This window comes from Mirounga angustirostris, unplaced genomic scaffold (assembly GCF_029215605.1).
Source record: "Mirounga angustirostris isolate CCGP_5_RB_7025 unplaced genomic scaffold, mMirAng1.0.hap1 SCAF_7, whole genome shotgun sequence".
Lineage (NCBI taxonomy): Eukaryota > Metazoa > Chordata > Mammalia > Carnivora > Phocidae > Mirounga > Mirounga angustirostris.
The window spans coordinates 22,519,407-22,544,660 of NW_026991715.1; the positions used below are offsets into that span (position 1 = coordinate 22,519,407).

At 38.9% G+C, this 25,254-nt stretch overlaps 1 protein-coding gene across 2 annotated transcripts in view; it reads left to right on the top strand.

The window, feature by feature from the left end:
- The window catches only part of MEGF10 (multiple EGF like domains 10), a 358,960-nt gene that overhangs the window by 150,686 nt on the left and 183,020 nt on the right, over positions 1-25,254 (top strand). The window contains exon 9 of one of the 2 annotated variants that reach the window (XM_064595846.1): positions 197-310. The exons of the other annotated variant lie outside the window; for it this stretch is intronic. Within the exon in view, the coding sequence (XP_064451916.1) occupies positions 197-310 (114 nt within the window). The remainder of the gene's footprint in view (positions 1-196; positions 311-25,254) is intronic. 2 annotated transcript variants of the gene reach the window in all.

Here is a 25,254-nt window from a genome sequence, read left to right on the forward strand (position 1 = left end):
CATCAAGGTAACTTCCCTGCTTCTCTGTAAGGAAAGAACATGTATAGCCATTTTTTCTCTTAAAGAATTTTACTATTCTTAATATAATACAATACAAATGGAAAATTTGTCCTGTCATGGTCTAAGAAAAATAAATTTCTGTGACAAAGATGATATCCTAATCACATGTTTGATCCCTCCCTTTTTCCCATTTCAGAAAGAAACAATCCAGGGAATATAAAAGGAATATGAAAAGATCATTTGAGTATTACCTTTGGGAACTTGTTGCTATATCTATGAAGCTGAAGAGTTTTAACTGGAAATGGAACAGGTAGGAGTGAATAAGGAGCACTGATGGGCCACTATTCACATTTGGCTGTATGTTCTGGAAAAACTAATTCTTCTGTAAGGTTAAGAGAAAAATTTCCAGATAAATTAAGAAATACAGTAGTTCAAATGAGTGGGATCAAATGCGAACATTCAGATCAAATCATCTCTAGTAAAACAGACTTCCCATAGAATAAAGGGAAGAATGTAGGGGTTGGGAAGCTAATTTTCTTAATTAGATTAAAAAGAATTGTATATTATTTTTTTTAAGTGCAAACTTCTACAAAAAAAGTATAAATCGAGAGGCAAGAACAAGTCTTAGGAATAAAAAGAAGAGTAATTAGGGGACATTCTTTCAGAACGCACAGCACAAACTTTAAGATTTGGGAATTCAAGAGAAAAATAAAGAGGCAGAAAATGTTGAAGCAGGAGAATTAATATCATGATTATATGGGTTCCAGAAGGAGAAAGTAGCAGATGAATGAAAAGCAATAATCAAATAAACAAAAGAAGGCAACTTTTCTGAATTGAAACATTCAGCCTTGTACATGGAGCAGGGTTAGCAAAGATTAGATGGGTATAATGAAAAGGAATGGTACCCAGGTGGATTTGGCTGGAAGCAGTTAGCTGGAAGAAAAAAGTCACCAAAGGGGGAAAAAAGTCTGAATGGCATTAGACTCCTTATTTGCAACACTAGTGTTAGAAAAGCTCAGAGAAAATGTATAGCCTTCTGGGAGAAAAAAGCATTATATTCCAAGAATTGTATTCCAAGCCTAGCTATTATCTAAATGCAAAGGCAAATGAAAGCCTGGCTCAGATTTAAAAGAATTCAGAAATTATATGACTCATGTATGCTTTTTGAAAAATACAACTTAAAGTAGACCTTCAAGCAAAAACTAATCAAAATAAAAAATTTAATAAAGACAAAGACATGTTTTAGGAAAAAAGAGCAGTGAGCAAGAAAAACTTAGATATAAATCTAGGGAATTGCTTGTAAAGTGGTTGTGAAACTGTGTACAATTTATAACAAAGGATTTTAAAAAGAAAAATGTATATAATTTTAAAAACCTCCTGGAGATATGGGGTGAAGGGAGAGGTGGAGAAGGAGGGAGTGAAGAGTGATAAAGTTTTTATGTTGAACAAGGAGGGTCAGTATCAGTAACTTCATTCTTGACATTAATGGAGAATAAATTAAAACATGTTTTAAAAAATTAAAACCAGCTTAAAATGAGGCCACTGGAGAAGAAAGAAAAAAGTGGGAAGTATTATTATTCCAAAGGATGGCAAAGTGTGTGTGTGTGTGTGTGTGTGTGTGTGTGTGTGTGTGAAAGACAGAGAGAGAGAGGGCGGGGGGGAGAGAGGGAATGAGAGCATAAGAGCAAGAGATAGAGAAATACCAATTAGGGGGGCGCGTGGGTGGCTCAGTTGTTAAGCGTCTGCCTTCCGGCTCAGGTCATGATCCCGGGGTCCTGGGATCGAGCCCCGCATTGGGCTCCCTGCTCAGCGGGGAGTCTGCTTCTCCCTCTCCCACTCCCCCTGCTTGTGTTCCCTCTCTCGCTGTGTCTCTCTCTGTCAAATAAATAAATAAAAATCTTAAAAAAAAAAAAAAAAGAAATACCAATTAGGTTTCTCTATTACAAGTGGTTTTTTTATTTTTATTTTATTTTTTTAAAGATTTTATTTATTTATTTGACAGAGAGAGACACACTGAGAGAGGGAACACAAGCAGGGGGAGTGGGAGAGGGAGAAGCAGGCTTCCCACCCAGCAGGGAGCCCGATGCAGGGCTCGATCCCAGAACCCTGGGACCATGACCTGAGCTGAAGGCAGACGCTTAATGACTGAGCCACCCAGGTGCCCCACAAGTGTTTTTCTTTTAAAGACTTTTTTATTTATTTGACAGAGAGAGAGAGAGCACAAGCAGGGGGAGCGGCAGGCAGAAAGAGAGGGAGAAGCAGACTCCCCGCTGAGCAGCAAGCCCTACGTGGGGTTTGATTCCAGGACCCTGGAATCATGACCCCAGCCGAAGGCAGCTGCCCAACCGACTGAGTCACGCAGGCGCCCCTCTCTATTACAAGTTTATTTCAAGGCCATGATGGAGGAGCTGCTATTGGATTTACCATTCTATAAAACTGAACCAAACATGTGAGGTGACTACTTTTAGGCATTGGAAAATAGGCAGTGCAGGACTATAGTCTCAGCAAGACAGGAAATAAATGAGGTGAGCACCCTCTCTAACCTGATTTCATGTCTGGGGGCAGTTTCCTGAATGTGGCACAAAGTGGAGCCCAAGTGAAGAACATCAAGTCATGCGGAGCTGAGGCAGACATTGCAACAGAAGGGATGAAAAGGCAGGTGGAATTCACAGTGTGGGGCTACAGAGACAAATGAGCTCTACAGAAGGGAAGTCTCCCAAGTCTGTGTAGAGATTCTTCTTAGCTCTTTGGGTAGGAGCTGTTCTGGGCTTTCCTATATAGGTTAAGATTTTGTAAGACCTCATGATTCTGCAAGACAGCAACCACTGTGGTGCTAAGAAATGAATGGAAATGCCAGAGGTTGGGCAGTGCCAAAATAAATTGAAGTTGTGATCCAACTATGGTAGAAAGACTTTACTGAGCCCACCGGACACTCCATTGAGACCACAGAAAGGCCACTCTTTTGGAGTAAGGAATAAGATCACATCCTAGAATTAAGGTCAAAATCAATGTAGATTTACCCAAACAGAGCATAAAATGAAGTCTGAAAGAGGAAGACAGTGAACGAGTTATGTAGTTGCCGGCCAACTACAAACATTACACCTTCAAATGAGAGACAAGATGATCCAGATGCTCTACAATATATCATCCGTAACAGTCAGCATACAATTAAAAATTACTACATAGGCAAAGAAGTGGGAAAATGGAATTCATAATCAAGGTTAAAAAAATGCAGATAATCAAGGAGTGCCTGGGTGGTTCTGTCAGTTGAGCGTCGGACTCTTGGTCTCGGCTCACATCTTAGCTCAGCGTTGTGAGTTCAAGCCCCACATTGGGTTCCATGCTGGGCATGGAGCCTGCTAAAAAAAAAAGTAAAAAGCAGACAATCGGGCGCCTGGGTGGCTCAGTTGGTTAAGCGACTGCCTTCGGCTCAGGTCATGATCCTGGAGTCCCGGGATTGAGTCCCGCATCCGGCTCCCTGCTCGGCAGGGAGTCTGCTTCTCCCTCTGACCCTCCTCCTTCTCATGCTCTCTGTCTCTCATTCTCTCTGTCTCAAATAAATAAATAAAATCTTTTAAAAAATTAAAAAATTAAAAATTAAAAAAAAAAAGCAGACAATCAAAGGAGATCCTGAGAATGACTCAAATTTTGGAGTTAGAACACATTTTACAAATGGTGATTATAGGGGTGCCTGGCTGGCTCAAACAGTATAGCTTGTGATTCTTGATCTCAGGGTTGTTAAGTTCAAGCCCCATGTTTGGGTGTAAAGATTACTTAAAAATAAAATCTTTAAAAATGATGATTGTAGGGCGCCTGGGTGGCTCAGTTGGTTGAGCGACTGCCTTCGGCTCAGGTCATGATCCTGGAGTCCCGGGATCGAGTCCCGCATCAGGCTCCCTGCTCGGCAGGGAGTCTGCTTCTCCCTCTGACCCTCCCCCCTCTCATGCTCTCTCTCTCTCAAATAAATAAATAAAATCTTGGGGCGCCTGGGTGGCTTAGTCGTTAAGCGTCTGCCTTCGGCTCAGGTCATGATCCTGGAGTTCCTGGATCGAGTCCCGCATTGGGCTCCCTGCTCAGCAGGGAGTCTGCTTCTCCCTCTGACCCTCCCCCCTCTCGTGCTCTCTCTCCCATTCTCTCTCTCTCAAATGAATAAATAAAATGTTTAAAAAAAATGATGATTGTAAACATGTTCAAGGATTTAAGGGAAAAAATGGACGTAATGAACGGGTGGGAAATCTCAAAAGAGAAATACAAGCTGTATAAAAGTATCAATTAAAATACTAGAAATGACAATTTCCCTCAGTGGTTTAAGAGGAGACGGGAACTTCAGAATAAAAAGTACAAGAACCTGAAAATAGATTAATTAGAAAATATCAAAACTGAAAAACAGAATAAATTATATTTTGTTTTTTAAAATGAACAGAGCCTCAGTATCATGTGGAATGGTATCATTTTTCCCACATGTAATTGAAACCTCAGAAGAAAAGGAAAAAAAAGAATGGGTCAAAACTATCTGAAGAAATAATAACCCCAAATATTCAAAACTTGGCAAAAAAAGAATTCTACAGACCCACAGCAGTATATCTTTCAAAGTAATCTTCAAGAATGAAGGTCAAAAAATATTATGAAAGGCATACAACCTGATAGAATCTTCAAGAATGGAGGTAAAAAAAATATTTTGAAAGGAATATAACCTGATAGTAGTCATGACACTAAAAGAAATGCCAAAGAAAGTTCACTGGGCTGAAGATAAAATTTAGAATAATAGGATGAAGGAATGAAGATAATTGGGAATGGTAAATATGTGGGTAAATAAGAATTTTATTTTCTTATCTTTGAATTTCCTTAAAACATAATTCACTGGTTCAAGTAAACATAATAATGCACTGTCATATTTTTACATATGTAATGGTAACACATGACCATAGCATTAAGAATTGCAGGGGGTTAAATGGAATTCTACACTTGGAAGTTTCTTATATTCTACATGAAACATTATAATATATTTTTTAAAGATTTTATTTATTTATTTGCGAGAGAGAGAATGAGAGACAGAGAGCATGAGAGGGAGGAGGGTCAGAGGGAGAAGCAAACTCCCCGCTGAGCAGGGAGCCCGATGTGGGACTCGATCCCAGGACTCCAGGATCATGACCTGAGCCGAAGGCAGTCGCTTAACTGACTGAGCCACCCAGGCGCCCTGAAACATTATAATATTAAATTGAAGTAGACTGTGATAAGCTTAGGATGTATACTGGAATCCCTAGAGCAATCACTAATACACACACACACAACACACACACACACAAGCAACACATACACACACACGCACACACAGGGAACCAAAGAAACAATAAAATGGAGCTAAAAAATATTTTATGGGACCAAGAAGGCAGAAAAGAACTAACAAAGAAACACACATGAGATGGGACAAATTAAAAGCAAATTGCAGGATGGTAGAATTAAAGGCAACCACATTAATAGTTACATTGACTGAGAATGCACTAAATAGTCCAGTTAATAATAAATTTCATAATAAAAAAAGGTCAGTTTATCAAGAAGATACAACAGTCTTAAATGCATATTCATCTAATTACTGTGATTAACATAGCTCCTGGCACATAGAACTATTGTTAATGCAAGGATGACTCAACACAAGGAAATCCATTAATGTAATTCACTATATAAATAGATCAAGTAGAACTCATGACATTTCAATATGGGCAAAAATGCATTTGCTAAATTCAATCATCACTCTTAATAACAAGTAAACAATAACTCTTGGCAAGCTAGCAATAGAAGGAAACTTTCTTAAGTTGATAAAGGTTAGCGTAAACTAAGAGCAAATACTTGGTATAAAACATTATAGTCATTCCTCCTAATGTTAGAAATAAGACAAATTTGCTCCCAGCATTGGTTGCTATTTAATCTTATAATGGAGAGTCTTACTAATGCAGGAAGACAGAAAAGAATAATATATATAATTATAAAGGAAAGACACAGGTATAGTTATTTGCAAATAAGAAATTGTTTTAGAAATCAGGAAAAAATTACTAGAATCAATAAAGAATTCAATATGAGGATTAGATTCAAAATTAGCATAGCAAAATCAATGCTTTCCTATATATTATCAACAATATATTAAAGAATAAAACAGAAAAAAGGAACCTATTCTCAACAAAAAGAAAAATTACCAAATACCTAACAAAAACATAAGATTCATAGGTGGAAAATTATAAAGCTCTAGGAAAAAAATAAATGATCCAGTAAATGCAGATAATCCTTTCCTAAATGGAAAGCCACTATTTTTTGAGATATAAATCTTTTCAAGTTAATTTAGAAATGTAATGCAATTCTAATCATTATATATGAAACTTAACAAGCTGATTCTAAAGGTTACATGGTAGAAAAAAATCACAAGTAATAGCCTAGAAAACTCTGAGAAGAAAGAAATTGTAGTAACTTCTCTTTCAGAAATTAAAACACATTTGAAAATATAGTTTTAGAAGTATAGGGTTGGTGCAGGTGTAGGCAGAAATAGTGATGAATAAAGATTGTGTAGAATTTAGGAACAGGAGTCTGTACACTGAGATTTGGCATCATGGTTCAGAGCTTTGAATCTCAAGCCAAGGCATAGTCGCTGTGCATTCTTGGTTAAGTTACTTAAACTCTCTCTGTCTTAGTTGGCTTATGTGTAAAATAGGGACCATTATACCATCCATATCCTGGGGTTGTTGAGAAGATTAAATAAGTTAATAAAGAAAAAGCACTTAGAAGAGGGCTTGGAATATGGTCAGAACTATGTAAATGTTAACTGCTATTAATAATAAAAATAGTAAGCAAATCAGTAGGAAAAAGATGAATTACTTCTCAAATCAGGGTGAAGTTTGGTTATCAGTTTTGAAAGAAATACACGTGGGGTGATGAGTTGTTCATTTTGAAAGAAATATACTTACACATATGTCTAACCCAATATCCAAAACAACTAAACATAAAGATATTAGATGAAGGTATAAAAAAAATTCATAATTGTGGGATGAAGAAATCCTGTTTCAACAAGATATAAAACATGAGAGTCATCAAGGAAAATGGCATATTTAAATACATAAAAATTAAAAAGATATACTAACAACATTAACGGGCAACATGCAGCTTGGGAATATGTTTGCATGATAATAACAAGGGATTAATATCAATAGGGAACAGACAAACACTCCAATAGGAAAATGAGCAGTGTGGGCACCTGGCTGGCTCAGTAGGTAGAGCATGCACCTCTTGATCTCGGGGTTGTGAGTTCAAATCCCACGCTGAACATAGAATTTACTTTTAAAAAAATGAGTGATGGATAGGAAAAGTAATATAGAAATTCAACAAGCTCTGCAAAATGTTCAACCTCATTGGTAATCAGAGAAATGTAAATTAATGTGATACATTTTAAGGAATTTTTACTCATCAAATTAGCAAAAATCTAAAAGCTTGATAATACCCAGGGTTAGTTAGGATGTGGCAAATGACACTCTGCTGGTAGGAGAGTAAGATGACAAAACATTTTTTGGAGGGCAATTTTTCCAGTATCTACTAATGTAAAAACTGTCCATCTTTGTTGGCTTAGCAATTCCATGTCGAGGACTTTATTCTAAAGAATCAGCATGGACTAAAGGTCTGTGTGAGAAAATGATCACAGCAGGATTGTTCATAATAGTGAAAAAGGGGCAACAGCCAAATACTGATCATTAGAAGAACAGTTAAATACATTCTGGTAAAGCCATAATGTTGAATACCACACAACTACTAAAAAGGATGAAGTATGTATATTTCATATATTTTTTAAAGATTTTATTTTTAAGTAATCTCTGCACCTAACATGGGGCTTGAACTCACAACCCCGACATCAAGAGCTGCAAACTCTGCCAATGGAGCTAGCTATATGTCCCTGTATATTTTATATTTTTAATAATATATAGGTGGAAATTTTCCAAGGAAGGTTAAAAAAAAAGTAAATGTTTCAAGACAGTTCCTGGCTTTGTTATTTTGCGCGCGCGCGCACACACACACGTTTGTATGTGCACCTGTAAATATGGAAGGGCATAGGAAAAATACTGAAACCAAAGTACTAAACTGTTAACCCTGGCTAACTCTGGGTTTATGCTGGAAGAAGCACAGCCTCACATTTTCGATCTTTACACTTAGGTACAGTTTTAACTTTTTGTAATGAAAGCATGCTCCTACACATCTTGAGTAACAAAGAACAATGAAACATAATAGAACTCTAATGACTGAAGATGTTGAAGAACGAGGAGGCAGAGTATTTTCTGGGAAAATGCTCTTGACTTAGCAGCTAATCCATGTTACTTTAAAACTATTATAGAGCAAATGCATGCAATATTTTAATTATTTTAATATGGCTAACATCCTGAAACCAAAGCCAACAAAGACAACCCGTAACAAACCTACAGTTCATACTCATAGACATTTAAAATAAAATACTGGGAAATTCAGTTAGTACACTACAATGAAATAAAGTGTAGTCCATAAATACAAAAGTGGTTTAACGGTATGACAAATATTAATGTTTATCATAGGCTAAAAGAGACGCAGAAGCATCTGATTGTCTAGAGGTGACCTGTCCATCATTGATTGATACACTCATTCAACAAATTTGTAGATCCAGGCATTATTCTCAGTTCTGGGATAAAATCAGACACTGATCCGTACCCTCAGAAACACATTGTGGGGGGAGGGGAACAGACAAGTAAACAGATGCGAATGCTAAGGTATGAAGGAGTATTTAGACAGGGGAAATACTAGAAAGAGAATAAACAGATCAAATTTCCATCTGAAATCAATAGAAAATAACATTCATGTTGGGAAACACTACAAGTCTTTTTGTTCCGCTTGAAAGCAATACAACTACTCACTCCATTCTTTCTATTTATTTATTTCAGAGAGAGAATGAGAGAGAGAGAACACATGAGAGGGGATAGGGTCAGAGGACGAAGCAGACTCCCTGCCGAGCAGGGAGCCCGATGCGGGACTCGATCTAGGGACTCCAGGATCATGACCTGAGCCGAAGGCAGTCGCTTAACCAACTGAGCCACCCAGGCGCCCTACTCACTCCATTCTTAAAGCTGCACTCAACAAGTTGGGGCCAATGCAATAGAACAGGTGAAACAAATGAGTCCTCTGCACTGGGAAGGGAAATTGTGACATGCAATGATAATTACTGAAGACAATCAGTTGAAAAAATACTAGAAGAGAAGTGTGCAGTAAGGTGGCAAGTTACAAAAAATATAGAGGGCTTTTTAAAATCTATTAGCAACAGTTACATAATGAAAAAAACTGTCATTCATACTAGCAAAAGATACTATAACATGCCTTGATACAAATGACAGAAAAAGCACAGGACCCATGACAAGAAAATGATAAAACTCTGAGGATAAAAGAAAAAAGTCCTAACCATCTTCCCAGAAAGAAATATTCAGCATTATAAAGATGTTCATTCCTCTCTAAATCATTTATAAACTCAATGGAATTCTAGTGAAAATATTGGTGTAATTTTGGGGGGGTATTTAGAAATTGTTCTTATTTAAAATTTTAGTCTTTATTTTTGTCAAAGTTATACATATTCACTTTAAGTATGATGAGTTCTGCTAGCTTATAACAGCAATCCTCAGCTTTACCCTTTCCAGCTTTTGATTCACACTCCCCAAGTCAATATTAGCCAACATTTTGAGCGGTTTTTACTGGTGTTTATATCTTTATTATTTTCCAACAAGAGGATTTTTCTGCTAATTAAGTTTTGTTTTCCCGTTTCAGTTTTGGAGATTATCAATTCTCTTCTCTCTTTTTTTTTTTTTTTAAAGATTTTATTTATTTATTTGACACAGAGAGACACAGCGAGAGAGGGAACACAAGCAGGGGGAGTGGGAGAGGGAGAGCAGGCTTCCCGCGGAGCAGGGAGCATGATGCCAGGCTCCATCCCAGGACCCCGGGATCACGACCTGAGCTGAAGGCAGACGCTCAATGACTGAGCCACCCAGGCGGCCCTATCAATTCTCTTCTTAATGTGAAAGGTAATATTCACTTTTCTGATCCACTTTTCAAACCTCAACCAGACTCCCTCCCACATACACATCCTACAAATGTGTACATGGTTCAGCTTCTTTTCACCCTGACAATATTTTTGGTTCTACCAGTGTTCAATGTTAGAAGCAGTACGTCTCTCTAGATATTATTATACACACCTGAGTCTCAGTATTCTATGCTTTCCCTTCATGGACAACTTGCTTTTCTAGAAGTTAATAATGTAATAATGTCTGCTTTTCTCCTCCCCCCCAACTTCTTCTTCCTATTATTATTAGTAAGTAAACTCTACACTCAAAGTGGAGCTTGAACTCACAATCCTGAGGTCAAGAGTTTCACGCTCTACTGACTGAGTCAGCCAGGTGCCCCAATAATTGTCTACTTTTAAATTTTGCTTTGTTATCGATACAATGGACAGAATTAAGAGAGCAAGGGAAAGGAGAGAGAGGAGGAAGAAACAAAAGAAAAAAAAAGAACTTCTCACCTCGGTCACACACTTGAGAAAAACTGAGAATTTCAGTTTTGCTTGAAACTGTGCATTCTGGATCATCCTTCCACTTTACAATGGACGGGTCCTCTCTGGACTTGCTGCTCAGCTTTGTCAGGATCTACCCTTCATGGTCATCCCAGGAACATTCCTTTTCCTGTGCTGACGTTGGGAGCTCCTGCTTGCTGAGCACTGTGTCTTCCATTGTCATGGCTTACACTCTTGTTTGGCGGGAGCACTTCCTCTAGTAGATTCCAGGGAACTGTGCCCTGGAACTCACCTAGAGAGGAAATGCTACTACTCTAGGGAGGCGCTAGAGAAAACTGCTGTCACTTTAGCCATTCCACCTCACACGAACCACTGGCACCCCGTGGGACACCTCTGTACCCTCCCCTCCCCCCAGTGATGCCCCGAAGCCTCTGTGGCCACCCAGTCCTACTATTTAGAAACTCTGCCTGCCATTGTGTTTTGAAATTAATCTGTTAGACCCTTTTCTTCAAATCCATCTTTACAAGCCCCATTTCTAAATGTTAAGAAACGTTAATGCCAAGAAAATCTCCTCCATTCCTTCTACACAGGTTGGAATAATTCAACCTACATCAGGTAGTGCCCCAGAGGGTTCATGCTCATTAAGCTGGTGGGTAAAACCAATCTGTTTGACAAATCCGGTTTATAATTTTAAGTAAACATGCACGGTTTTTTATAGCAAACATTTCAGCAAACATGATAACCCATAACACATGGTTTAATTGCAAGATTGTAAGCCAACATTTGGTAGAAATATTAAAAATAAACCTTCAAATATTACATGGGAGATTTGTATTTAGCACACAGACTTAGGCAGAAACTCAAGTTCTTGGTGACAGGATACAGAATAACTAGTTTTCATTTAAATTTCTTGGTAATAGGTATGTACATAATTGCTAAATATTATTCATCAATTTTTAAAGTTGTAAGAGCTAGCACAAAAAGCAAAAGGACTTTTTAAAAATTCGTTGAAAAATTAAGATCTGTTTCTGCTACTCCAGTAACATTTTCAATCAAATGCTTCCCTAAAGAATATCATTAACATAGTGGTGAAATATGAAGATGAAATTATTCTCTGCAAGTCCGTGGGTTTAAATTTATTTTTAATAGAAGGTTAATAACAGGAATCAGAGACCCATCGATCTGGTATTTAAGTTTCCTTTTCCAATTGTGTTCAACGTTATTGCTTTGCCCAGCAAATTTTCTTTTCTCTGGAATGCAATCTGGAAAATTTTCTTCATCTCAGCGTAGGGACCAAACGACATTTGTGTTGACATCAATCATCTCTCGTTGGGGTAATCTATGGCAATGTTGAGGAATTGAGATTGGTTTTAAGGGATTGGAACATAAGTGAGGAAGAAGAAAGTTAAGAAACAGGAAGTGAGATCATAATAACAGCTCCTTACAAGCCCTGCACCATTTAAATTCACAAAATTAATCAGAGGAAAGAGTTGTAAGTACGTTCATGTTCCAAGTTAGAGCAACTTGACTTGAATATCGTCCATCAGTAATTCTTAAAAATTTATTCTTTGCTTCAGATTTGGAAAAACAGGACTTTGAAAGACATGCAAGGAAGAAGGGATAGGGTTGCAGGACCAAATTTATGGCCATTTTTCTGAGTTTCTCTTACTTAATTATGTATCAATTTTTTGACATGGAGGGGGGCTGAGGGCCACTGGAGAGTGACCGATGGTCACAGTTCTACAATAAGCCTTCTGGTCAGGGTTGCACCCAAGAGCCCACTGCAATAAAAATTCCATTTGCAAGAGGATGTGAGCCTGAACTCTGAACAGTTGCAGATGAGAGGAGTAGTGGAAAGAGGACTTGATGAGGCTGATTATGATCCTCCATGATGATAAGGTTGGTAAATCTGGGATAGGGATGGGAATCAATATAATCATGCTACTCCTGCCACCCACTGGCCAAAGCATGAGTTCTGCATAATTGAAATGTACATGTTTAGGGTTATGATTTTTCTCAACCCATAACTTCTTTCATTTTTCTATGATCCAACAGTCTCTATTTTGAGCTTCCGTCCTCTTTGTTGGTGGGAAACTAACCCAGGCAAAGCATTATCTGTCTCCCAAGGTTTGAAGGCTTTGGGGAGAGGCTTTAAGTTACACTGAGATGTCAAGTGGGGAAGGTGTAACTGCAGGTCATCTTCTAGCCAGTCTGGCATTCGCTGTGATGGAGCAACCCACCTGGGTCCTGGTTGTCATTACCCTCCTGTCATGACATTCACATTCCTACATCATTTCTGGTTTTACATGGTTCATGCTGCTGTGTCTCCTCTTCTGGCTGCAAGGCCCCTCCCGGTCCACCAGCCGCCTCTCAGCTAAATTTCTCAGGGTTTGGAGATAACTTTTGGATGATCTCTTGCCACTCTGGGGCTGTGGGAAGCTGGGGAGTTACTTCAAGCCCTGTTCGCCTAGAGGGGCTGCCACTTCAAGATGTCTCAGTGCATAAATTAAGACATTTCCAGCTGTAATAGGAAACATCTCAAACTGCCTTGAGACAAGTTATTAGCTCATATAAGGAGTCAAGAGGTGAGGTGAGCTTCAAAGCATGTTGATCCAACAGTTCAAAAATGCAATCAAAGACTTGGGTTCTCTCTGTCTCTCTACCCTGCCATCTGCCTGTGATCATCACTTTAAAATGGATTCGTGTCTTGGTTGTATGATAGCCGCCTGCAGAAATTATGGCTTTGTCCTTTGTATCTAATTGGCTTCTCAAGCTTCTTTCTTCAGAATGAAGTAGAACATTCCTAGAATTCTCCAGTAAAACCCTTTTCATCTCTTGTTGGTGTGGCTGGATCACATGTGAATTTCCCCCTCCCTTTTTTTTAAATTGAAGTTTTAATTTTAATTCCAGTTAGTTAACATCAAGTGTTATAATCACGTGCTTATTTTTGAATCAATTTTTAGCAAAAGGAATGGGATTACCGCTAGATCAAAATCAGGTTGAACCCAGAAGCTGAGAGTAGAAATCACTGTCTCCTGAGGTACTTGGCAATGTGGAGAAGGGGTGAGCACCTGAAGAAATTTGGAATTTTTTAGGGAGAGAATGAGGAGGATAGCTGCTCTCTAGGGAATAATATCAGTCAGGATTTAGTTAGGAAAACAAACTCCTCTAGAAATTTCAAGCAGAACAAGATTAACATAGAGAAGTAAGCCACAGAAATCATTGAAAGGGGTAGAAGAGAGAAAAACGAGGGGGTAAGGTGGAGTTAGTCAATGTTCAGAAATTCCAGGAAGCTGCTCCAGCCCCTGTAGGAGAGCATACCTGTTTAACCCCGAATTCCTCTGAGCCTGTGGTCTTCTGCCCCTGCAGACTCAGTGCACTTGTCACAAGGTCATGTTGCTGCCCCAGCCAAAGCCTGGTGTGGCTCTGGTTTCCTTCTTCTCTTCAATCTTTAAAAAAAAACCCAGATTATTTATTTATATGCCACGCAGTTGAACAATTTTAAGTATGCAAAGTGTATAATTCCCTGGCTTTCGTATATTCACAGAGTTGTGCATCCATTTTCATTATTCCTGAAGAAACGCTTTCTCCTCAGACATCACCCGCCCACCCCACTCCCAATCCCTCTAGTCATCCTCATCCACCCACCCTCCCCTCTACTCTACACAAAAACTAATCTCCTTTTTGTCTCTGTAGATTTGCCTCTTCTGGACATTTCATACAGATTTTTATAATGTGTGTTCTTTTGTGATTGGATTCTTTCACTTAGCATAATATTTTCAAGGTTCATTCATGTTGTAGCATGTGTCAGAACTTCATTTGTTTTTATTGCTGAATATTCTTCCACTGCATGAATAGACCACATCTTATTTATCCATTCATCAGTCAATGGACATTTGAGTTGTTTCTACTTTTTAGCTGTTAATTATGCTGCCATGACCATTCATGTACAAGTTTTTGATGGATGTATATATGTTGGACATAGACTTAGGAGTGGAATTGCTAGGTCAGGTGATAAATCTGTTTCACCTTTTGAAGAACTGCTAACCTGTTTTCCAAAGTGGCTGCACTATTTTGTATTCCCTCCAGCAGTGTATGAGGATTCCTTCATTTTTCCACATCCTCACCAGCACTTGTGATTATATGTGTTTGTTTGTTTGTTTGATGATAAGCTTTCCTACTGGATAGGAAGTGGTAGCCTATTGTGGTTTTCATTTGCATTTCCCTGATGGTTAATGATGTTGAGCATCTTTTCTTGTACTTACTGGCCATTTGTGTATCTTTCTGGAGAAATCTCTCTTCAGAGCCTTTGCCCATTTTTAATTGGATTATTTGTCTTTTTATTATTGAGCTGTAGCAGTTTTCAATATATTCTAGATACAAGTCTCTTAATAGATATATGATTTGCAAATATTTTCACTCATATTGTGGATTGTCTTTTCACTTTTTGATAATGCTCATTGGTGCATAAGGGTTTTAAATTTTGACGAAGTCTAATTTATCTGTTTTTTTTTTTTTTTTCCTTTTGCCCCTTGTGCTTTTGGTGTCATGTCTAAAAACGCATTATGGAATTTGAGATCATGATGATTTACCCCTATGCAGTCTTCTAAGAATTTTGTAGTTTTAGTTCATAGACTTGTGTCTTACATCCATTTTGAGTTAATTTTGGTATATGGTATGAGGTAGGGGTCCAACTTCATTCTCTTGCATGTGACTACCCAGCTGTCCCAACATTTTACTTTAATCTTGCACAAATTCTTTCTACTGGCAGGTCCTGAACTGAAACCTTCCTACCAGAGGAGACTGGGAAACATAGCCCCTGTGAGAGGGAGAACTTAGAGGGATGGGAACTAACCCATAGTATGCAGCAAATAACTAAACATCAGCCTTTGTAAGGATTTGCTGTCTCTTCGGTGTCTAGATGGAAAGCAGGCAACAAATCTCCTTTTATTCAAAGATCCTAAACCTGTCTAGAATCATTTTGTCACCCTTATAACTTGAGAGGTGTAGAGAATATAGGGCCCAACTCACTTTATTCTATTTTTCTCTTCTGTGTTCTTCTTTCTTCCCAGGCCACACAATTCTAAAATTGAGTCTAAGAGAAACTCAGCCGTATATTTTTCCAGATAGTTCTGTTTCATGTGCTTTTGTTCTGAAGAGCTATATCTTGCTTTTTAAAAGAATGAAAAAAATCTTAAAGGTACAAGAGATTATTTTAGATACACTATTAGACCATAGAAAACAGCATTTTGCCTGACAGATTGGGAATATGGTTTCATGAATGTGATGCAGAGCTCCAGAGACAGGGATGAAACTTTGGGGAAGGGAGACAGATTCTCAAGGAGGAGATGAATAATTATAGATAAGGAGCTAAAATTAATAGGTAAGCAGGACATTGATGCCTTTGCTAGAGATTTCCAGTTATAACCATACAGGTATTAGGGGCAACTTGGCAATGGTTTTACAACTGTATTCTGTAATAAACCATAGTATACTAACATAGACTGAACAGTTTAAACATCTTGGAGACTTTAATTTATTCAGCTTAAGAGCTTAGTTGAAGGGAAAAAAAATAATGGAAAGTAAGCTGTGGGATTGCTTTTCCTGAATTCTAAATTTAGCTTAAATATATTTCTAATCCTCCATGTCAGGGATATTTTGTTGGAAATTCATTTGAATTGTATAATCTGATCACCTTTATTAATGCACGGATTTAGATGGGCATAAACATACTTACTGTATTTTACTGTGTCTATTTTTAGCCTAGGTAATCCTGTAAATGATTAGCTAATTATATTCTTTCTGATTATCAAGCTACTTAACTTAAATCCAGTATGATTATAAAAAGCGAGTAAATCTTCCGTGCCAATAGAGGAGATTCTACACATGGTTACATTTAAGAAGGTAAAGGAAACTGCACTGTATGATCAAAGCCTGTGCAAGATTAAATCCCCATTATCTGGATGACAGAAACTAGAAAGGAATAGAGTGTGAAGAGCAACACAAATTCACAGCCATCACTTTGAGTCCATCTTACCTTCAAAGACAAATATGATTGCTCCCTGAACTGATTGTCTTATAAAACTAGATGGGTAACATTCCGTCACCTGTTGTAGAAAATGCCCCTCTCGATTTTTAATTAAATTAAAATTAATTTTTAATTAAGGTTCACATTATATCTGGGTATAAATGGAAAACTTTTAAGTGATGGATAGAAAAGGAAAACAGTGTGTGAGGACTCAAGAGTATGACGTCATTTCAGCTCTGGGGAAATTTAAAAATGGGAACTAGCACATTCAGAATGTCTCTCCCATGCATATCGCAGTATCTCATCTAGTCTTCATGACAGGCCTGAGAGGAAGGCATAATTATCCCAGTATCTATAGATGTAGACACTGGATCACAGATATATTAGAATCCAGTTTGTCTGATTCCAGAATCTGTGCTCTCTTGGTTGTTAAATTTTGACAGCACCCCTTCAGGTACAAAACACAGAAAGAAATATTCTAACTGGAATAGGAAAACCAAGGAATTTATCAGCTTATAAAACTGACACATAGAGACTGGATCCTCCTCATTCAGCATTGTCTGCTGTAGGCATGGTTGGTTCCAGGGGCCAAGTGGAACTCTCTCTCTAAATCTCATTTCTACTTCTTTTCTGTGTTATACTTGCTTTCAGGCAGGCTCTCAGGAGCTCCAGCTTCAATCTTTAAAGCTTTAATCCTGTGGGAAAAGAGATCTTTCTTCTAAGTTGGAATAAGAGTTCCAGGACTGAATTTTACTGTCCTTGTTTCATCTAACCAATCTTAACCACATACTATAAACAATTTGAAAGGAAAGTGAATGTACAAGGTTGGTTATATCAGGAAATGTGACTTGTAACTCTTAAGCTTATGTATATATGTTAAAGATACAGATACAGATGGTAGAATGACTCCACTATATGAGATTTTTAAAAATGTGGATCATGAATATAACCAGATAACTATAGCAATTGGTGCTGATCATGAAGCTTCCTGAGGTGAACAAAGGCCTTTACTTCTCTGCTATTGAAAAGGTTTTAGTCACACTAAAGTCAAACATACAGTCTCATTCAAGTCTATATGAAAATATATTACATAGCATGTTCAAAAGTATGTATTTGAAAGGGAGGAAGACCAATATTTATCAAATACCTGCTATGTACAGGCAGAACATAGGTACATTGTATCTACTTTTTTTTTAAAGATTTATTTATTTATTTTAGAGAGAGGGTGTGGGGGGGAGGGCAGAGGGAGATGGAGAGAGAAACCCAAGCAGACTCTGTGCTTGATCTCATGATCATGAGATCAGACCTGAGCCAAAATCAAGAGTCAGATGCCCAACTGACTGTGTCACCCGGGTGCCCCGTGTTATATCCACTTTTATGTTAGACATATGATTCAGTGGGTACTAGCCACATGTGGCTACTTAAATTTAAAACTTAAAGTAATTAAATTAAATTAAAATTTAGTTCCTCCATCACAGGAGCTGTACTTCCGGTGCTGAATAACCATGTGACAGTGGTTTCCATGATGAACAGCATAGCCACAGAACATGTCCATCGTTGTAGGAAGTTCTATTAGATAGCTCTGGATATCTGTCTCAATTTTCCCGTTTTTGTCAGAATAGAAACTAACAATCTTAAGTAATATGAGATAAGACTATAAAGAAATAATCAGTGTAGAATGTGTATCTTCTATAAGAAAACCACTCTGAACTCTTAGAAAAGTTGGTGTCATGGGCCAAAAAAGTAGGGGGAGAGATATTAGGTACTAGATATTAAATGACGTAATGGAATTATTATCAATTATCAGTTTTGTTAGGTGTGATCAACACTCTTTGGGGATGTGTGCTGAAGCATTTAGAGGGAAAATCTTGCCGTTTTTCATTTACTCTGGAATGAAAGAATAAAAAACAGAGATGAAGTAACAATGGCACAATGTAAACAATAGCTAAATCTAGCTAATCAGTGCTGTTGTTTCTAATTTTGATGTATTTTAAAGCTCACAAAATGAAAATAGTTTTGAAAAACCTAACTTTCTTTTAGCAGTTTTCCTTTGATGTCACACTCAGAAAATGTTTCTTAAACTAGACTTTTAAAAAATAGCTACTGAGACAACCTTCTAGAATCTTAATGGGTCATTTCTTTTAACGCTTAAATCTTTATCTGTTTGTAATTTGTTTTGGTGTAATGGACACATTAAAGATTACTTTTATTTTTTAAGTACTTAAATCGTAGTGAATATTTGCTTCCCTAAATTCATTCACAATTTTTTTCTAGAAAGAGCCCTTGATTTTCATTTAGAGATCCACCTCCCTTTCACTTTCTGCTCCTGTGTTTGGGGTAGTGCAGAAACAGAACATTAAAAGCCTGGGATTCTTTAATTTACTCTCAGCTAAAAAGCCCCTGGGGCAGAAACCATAGTCCTTTTGGTAGTATCATAGGCAATTTAAATAATGGGAGCCTGTTAAAATGTGAGCCGAGAACACTTTGCTAGCCATTACATCGTATTTAATAGATCAGAGAAAAGTTTAGAGAATATTAACATACCTGTTACCATAAAACAAAAGTGAAAGTTGTATGTTTGTTAAATGTCTTCTATCAAAAAGTGGAGTTTCTAGATTTATTTCCTCAGGAGAATGTTTCATTGACGGCTCAGACAAGAACATAAAACGGTGTATTACGAGGTCTTAATACAAGGACTCAGGTGCTCACAGCCCCATTACAGGGGCTGAAGAAGGGTTAGGCAAGGGGCCACCACTAACTTTTTGGCACATCACCATGGAAGATCAGAGAGCCTCTGTTTGCCAGTCATGAACATGCAGGAAACTCCTATACATCTCCTGGTACTTCATAGCTCCAAGATGGGGAGAATGGGAAGGGAAGCAGAAGTCACTTCAGAAACTCACATTTGAAAGGCCCGTGCTATGCCTTCTACAGCTCCCAGAGAAAGAAGAAAAATGACTTGGGCCTCCCCACTGTCTTTCAGGTATTATGTGAGTTTATCTGTAAGACGGAGCCTAAACATGCATTCAGGACTCTGCTGTCTAGGGTGTCAGAGAAATCTACCTCTGAGGCTTCCAGCTTCTGCAATATAAGGGAGATAGAAAAGTTTTTAAAGCTGGGTGGTGGGCTGAGTGTCACCAGATATAAATACCGCAGAAGAGGTGAGAAGCTTTCCCATAAGATTCAAATGTTTTTTTCAAAATTCAAAGGATTGTTGATTTGAAAGTTTGAGAGGAGGGTATGTTTGTTAGAGTATCTGATGAAGAAAACAATTTGAAGTTGTAACCCGTGTCTATCATAGAAGATTGGTTTCACCTACCATTGCTAAGAATTGACTTCCTATGATATCATGTTGAGCAGTAGAGCTCCCCACCCAGTGGGTCACCCGATGCCCTAAGGGTGGCTGAGCAGGCTGGGTCACCAGAGGAGCCTTGCAAAGGGCTCCGATTCCCTTGTTGGTCCCAAAATGTCATATAAACGTAACTATCCTCTTAATGTATTATGAAAAAAAGCTATGAAGTGCTGCATTTTAGTGAAACCATCTCTTGATTTAATGTGAATGTTGTTCCCAATGTGAAAGCTCCAAAGTGAATTAGTGTACAAGAAGTACAAGAGTATCTTCTTGGAGAAGCAGGCTCTCCACTGAGCAGGGAACCTGATGTGGGGCTTGATCCCAGGACCCTGAGATCATGACCTGAGCTGAAGACAGACGCTTAACCAACTGAGCCACCCAGGCGCCCCTAGACAAGATAATTCTTTTTTTTTTTTTTTAAGATTTTCTTTATTTATTTGAGAGAGAGGATGAGAGGAGAGAGAGAGCACATGAGAGGGGGGAGGGTCAGAGGGAGAAGCAGACTCCCTCCCGAGCAGGGAGCCCGATGCGGGACTCGATCCAGGGACTCCAGGATCATGACCTGAGCCGAAGGCAGACGCTTAACCAACTGAGCCACCCAGGTGCTCCAAAATATGGAGCATTTTAAAGGGGATTAGTTATGTTGGGGGAGCAGAGATGAGTTGCAATATTTGATAGGAAGTCTCACTGAGAAGGCACTATTTGAGTTAGAAATGAAAGAGATGAAAGAGAGAAGCTGTACATGCCAAGGAGAGGGAATAGCATGGAACCTAAGGGAGAATAATCCCTGGTGTTTTTGAAGAAAAGAAAGGAGATCAGTATGTCCGGAGTGGAGTGAGCAAGAGGACAGCAGAATATATAAAGAACTCTCATAACTTAACAAGAACAATCAAATTTAAAAAAAATGGGTGAAGAACTTGAATAGACATTTCTCCAAAGAAGATACAAATTACCAACAGCACATGAAGAGATGCCCAATGTCAAAAAAAATGCAAATCAAAACCACAATGACAAACTACCTCACACCTATAGAATAGCTCCTAGCAAAAAATGGGTGGGGCAGGAATACCAAGTGTCAGCGGGATGTGGAGATATTTGAAGCCTTGTGGACCATTGGTGGGAGTGTAAAATGGTGCAGTCACATGGAAAACAGTATTGCTGTTCTTAGAAAAAGTAAAAACATAATTACCATATAATCTAGCAATTCCACCTTTGGATATTTATCCTGAAAAATTGAAAGCAGAGTCTCTAAAAAATATGTGTAAACCTATGCTCATAGTAGTGTTATATAAAAGAGCTAAAAGGCGGAATTCATCCAAGTTTCCATCCACAGATGAATGGTAATCAAGGTATGGATATACATACAGTGCAATACCATTCAACCTTAAAAAGGAAGGAAATCCTGACACATCCCACAATATGGATGAACCTTGAGGACATTATGCTAAGTGAAATACACCAGTCCCCAAGAGACAAGTACTGTATGATTCCACCTGTGTATCGAGAATGGTTACATTCATAGAGAGAAAATAGAATGGTGGTTGCCAGAGGCTAGGAGAAAGGGAAATGGGGGAGTTAATATTTAATGGGTACAGAGTTTCACTTTTGCAAGATGAAGAGTTCTCATGATGGATGGTGGCTAAAATAGCTAGGGGCATGTAGGTGGCTCCGTTAGTTAAGCCTCCAACAATCAGGTCATGATCTCAGAGTTGTGAGATGGAGCCCTGCGTGGAGCCCTGCCTGCGCTGGGTGTGGAGCCTGCTTAAGATTCTCTCTCTCTCTGCCTCTCACCCCCTACCCCTCACTCGCACACACTTTCTCTCTGAAAAAAGTAAATAAGAAAAATAAAATAGCTGGAAACTCTCAGTAGTGTTAGAGTGATAGTGAGCCACTTTCCTACCTACACAGCTCTCCACTGGGTGATTCCCAACAAGATACAAAAACAGTAATACCTCCCACCTTAGAAAACCTTTCTTTGATCCTCCATGATTATGGTCTCATTTTTCTGTTGCAGTTTAGAGCAGAATTTGGAAAAGTTGTCAATACTCTGTGTTAAATGCCTTTTTCCATTCTGCCTTCACTTGTCTCCAAATAGACTTTCAATCTACTACTCCACTGTAGAAGGATACTCCAGACATAATAGGTGTAAAATCTACCAACCTAGCAGCACTCACTGTGTAATACATGCATGTGGAATTGATCTGATGTAGGAGGGTTTTATTGAATCACATCTACTTCCCCCTGGCCTGACTAATCAGTATGGAATGATCTGATCAATTTGCTTATCTTTACTATTTCTACAATTTTCAGGATAAAAATAGGAATAACTTAAGAGTGTCTACTTTTAATTTCATAATGGAACTTGGCCAAAAAGTTTTTATATAGATTATTATACAGTATTAAAATAATACATACCTTTTCTTTCAGCTACTTAATTTGTTTTAACATGAAAATGTATAACTTTTCCCCATAAATCTTCTCCTCTTTTGTTAAGCATGAGATAGTCATTTCATGAACCAGGAGGGGAGTTGATGTCAATATACTATACCGATTTAAATTTTTAATAGTCCCGAGTAATTGTGCATGATGATTCAGATATGCCCACCCTGGGCCAATATCACTTTGTGTTTCCATTCACTGGAGGCTAAATTCCATACGTGGTGAAGAGAGACTCTCCTAGTGATGGTGATTCAATTTCACATTAAGTGATGACTTACCACAGTCCAAGTTTTGCCTAGCTTTCCTCACTTGCCTTGGTTTCATGAGGGCATTTCTCCACTGGTCTTTATCAAGCTACATGCACATTACCAGTTAACCATATTTCTAAGCTGGATATCTTCCTTAATATACAACCCCTTTCTGTGTTGGATAAACATTCACCTTAATAGCAGGGCTACTGCATAAGCTGTTGGATGTGTGCTCTGCACAAAGACTCCAGCAGAGTGGTCAGGTGGAGCTAAAAGTTAAGCATGCTCTGCCCCCAAATCCTGACAGTGGCCTGGAATCACTGGAGAAGGGAAAGACTAATTTTGTCAACCAGAGGTGGGCATTTCCCTCAGTTGCACAAAGCATCAGAGATGCTAATAGTAATCCTGCTTGGGAGACTTGATTACAGGAAGAGGCTTCCTTTCAAGATAGAAATACAAAGGACAACCACTTACTGTTTCAGACTCTTTTGCAACTGGGCCTTGGACATGTGACTTTAGGCTCAGCCAATGAGGTACATGTGCCCTAGTCTTTGATTTGGGAACTGGGACAATAGAGATTTCTTTTTGCAGCTCAGGGGAGTGGTAGTTGCCTGGTCAGGATCCAGGGCTGGAGGTGTTTGTGCTAAGACCTCCAGCATCTGGTTATCCACAGTGGAGCAGGGCTTCCCCAGACCAGCTCTGAGGAGTGATTTTCGCTCTGGGTGCAGAACCTCACTCCGTCCCTACATCCCTTCCCTACCATTCCCTCCAGCCTTCCTAGTGTTTTACTGTGAACACCCAGTAGCTTCTCAGTGAATTCCCTTTCTATTTAAACTACTCCAAGTCTGTTTCTTTTATTGGAGAGTCTGAACTCAGCAGGATACTATCATGAAACCCTTCTATTTTATTTTTCCAACACTGTTTTCAGGCATGCTTTGATGAAGAGCTGTTTTCTGCCCCTTCACAACATCTTGGGTAGCTCTTGTCGCATCCCAGACGCTTTGAGGTTTCACAATATCCAGGCCAAATTGATCCAGTTTACAGCTTGAATCTCAAATCCATTGTGACGCCCTTCCCCTCACCCGGCCCAGGTCTGACCAGTAGGGCAAATGGTCCTGCCTTGAAGAATTTGGTGTGCTTTGCTTTCTTCTTCCTCCTCTACTTTTTCTTCCTTCATCTTTAGGGTCCATCTTTTCTATCTTGTCTAGAGTGTTGGGGTCCCGAAGGAGGAATGAGGTAAGGACCGACATATCCTGCGGCTGCTGCTGGGTTCCACGCTGGATGGCCAATCCTGCCTGAAGAGGGGATATGTGCCTGCTGCTGAGGGGCACAGCAAGGGTGGGCTCTTCCAGAGGCCTTGCTGGGGCCCCAGTTGCCCAGGCCTCTGACATTTGGTCTCACAGTTTCCCATCTGTTTTGGACCCTCTTAGTGGCCTCCCCCAGTTTCGTTTTATGAGGTTAGTCAGAGTTGACTTTTATTGCTCGAGGACAAGAACCTTGTCTGACACAGCAAGCATTCATATTGCAGACAAAAGGAGATCACACCACAGGAAATGGTGGGTTTTTAAAAAATACTCCTATCATTGCCACAGTCCCTTCTGGTCATCTTCTCTAACTTTCCTTTTGCACACAGTGATGAGACTCCTCATTATGCAGATTGCGTAGATTTATTTATTCCGGATTAGGTGTATTTATTGTGTCAAATGTTACAATTTTAAAAAGCAAGGTCGGAAAGATATCCATGTCTTCTAACATTTTCTGATCTTGGTGTGTGAAAGGTAAAGCCGATTTCCTGTTGAACTGCTTCCAAGCATGATACCATCCCACACGAAGTCTACTTTTACAATATCCCAGATAGGTAAGTTGTTGTTTTAAGAGCTTCTGCAAGCATAGTATTACACCAGGAAATAGGCCAGCACTGCTTTCAGAAACAGACAGTGCAGATACATCCAAGAGTCATAAAAGTAATTTCACATTTAAATAAAATCGAATTTTGCTGCTCAAGGTGTGTCTGGGAAACAGAAACATCCACATAGGAGTTGGTTAAAATGTAGACCTTGCCCCAAATACTGAATCAGAATCATATATTAACAGAACCTTTAGCTGATTAAAATGCACATTAAAGTTTGAGAAGCACTAGAATTGAGAATATCAGAGGAACTTACATACAGTAAGAGTCACTGATGTTTCATGAAACTTGTTCCAAGTATATATAAAATATGAATTTGGGGGCGCCTGGGTGGCTCAGTCGTTAAGCGTCTGCCTTCGGCTCAGGTCATGATCCCGGGGTCCTGGGATCGAGTCCCACATCAGGCTCCCTGCTCGGCAGGAAGCCTGCTTCTCGCTCTCCCACTCCCCCTGCTTGTGTTCCTGCTCTTGCTATCTCTCTCTCTGTCAAATAAATAAATAAAATCTTTAAAAAAAAATATGAATTTGATCATGATGAAAAATGTATTTCTGACTGTGGGTCATGGGGATGTCAGCAAGAGGGCCAAATATGACCCTCCTCATTATGTGCCCACCACCAACAAAAATTTGGCATCAATCCATGGAAAAAAGTGACTTTGGAGGAGCTGTAGGATCCACACCATATTGCAAAGGACGGATGAAGGGTCTCACCCACCTGTGCATC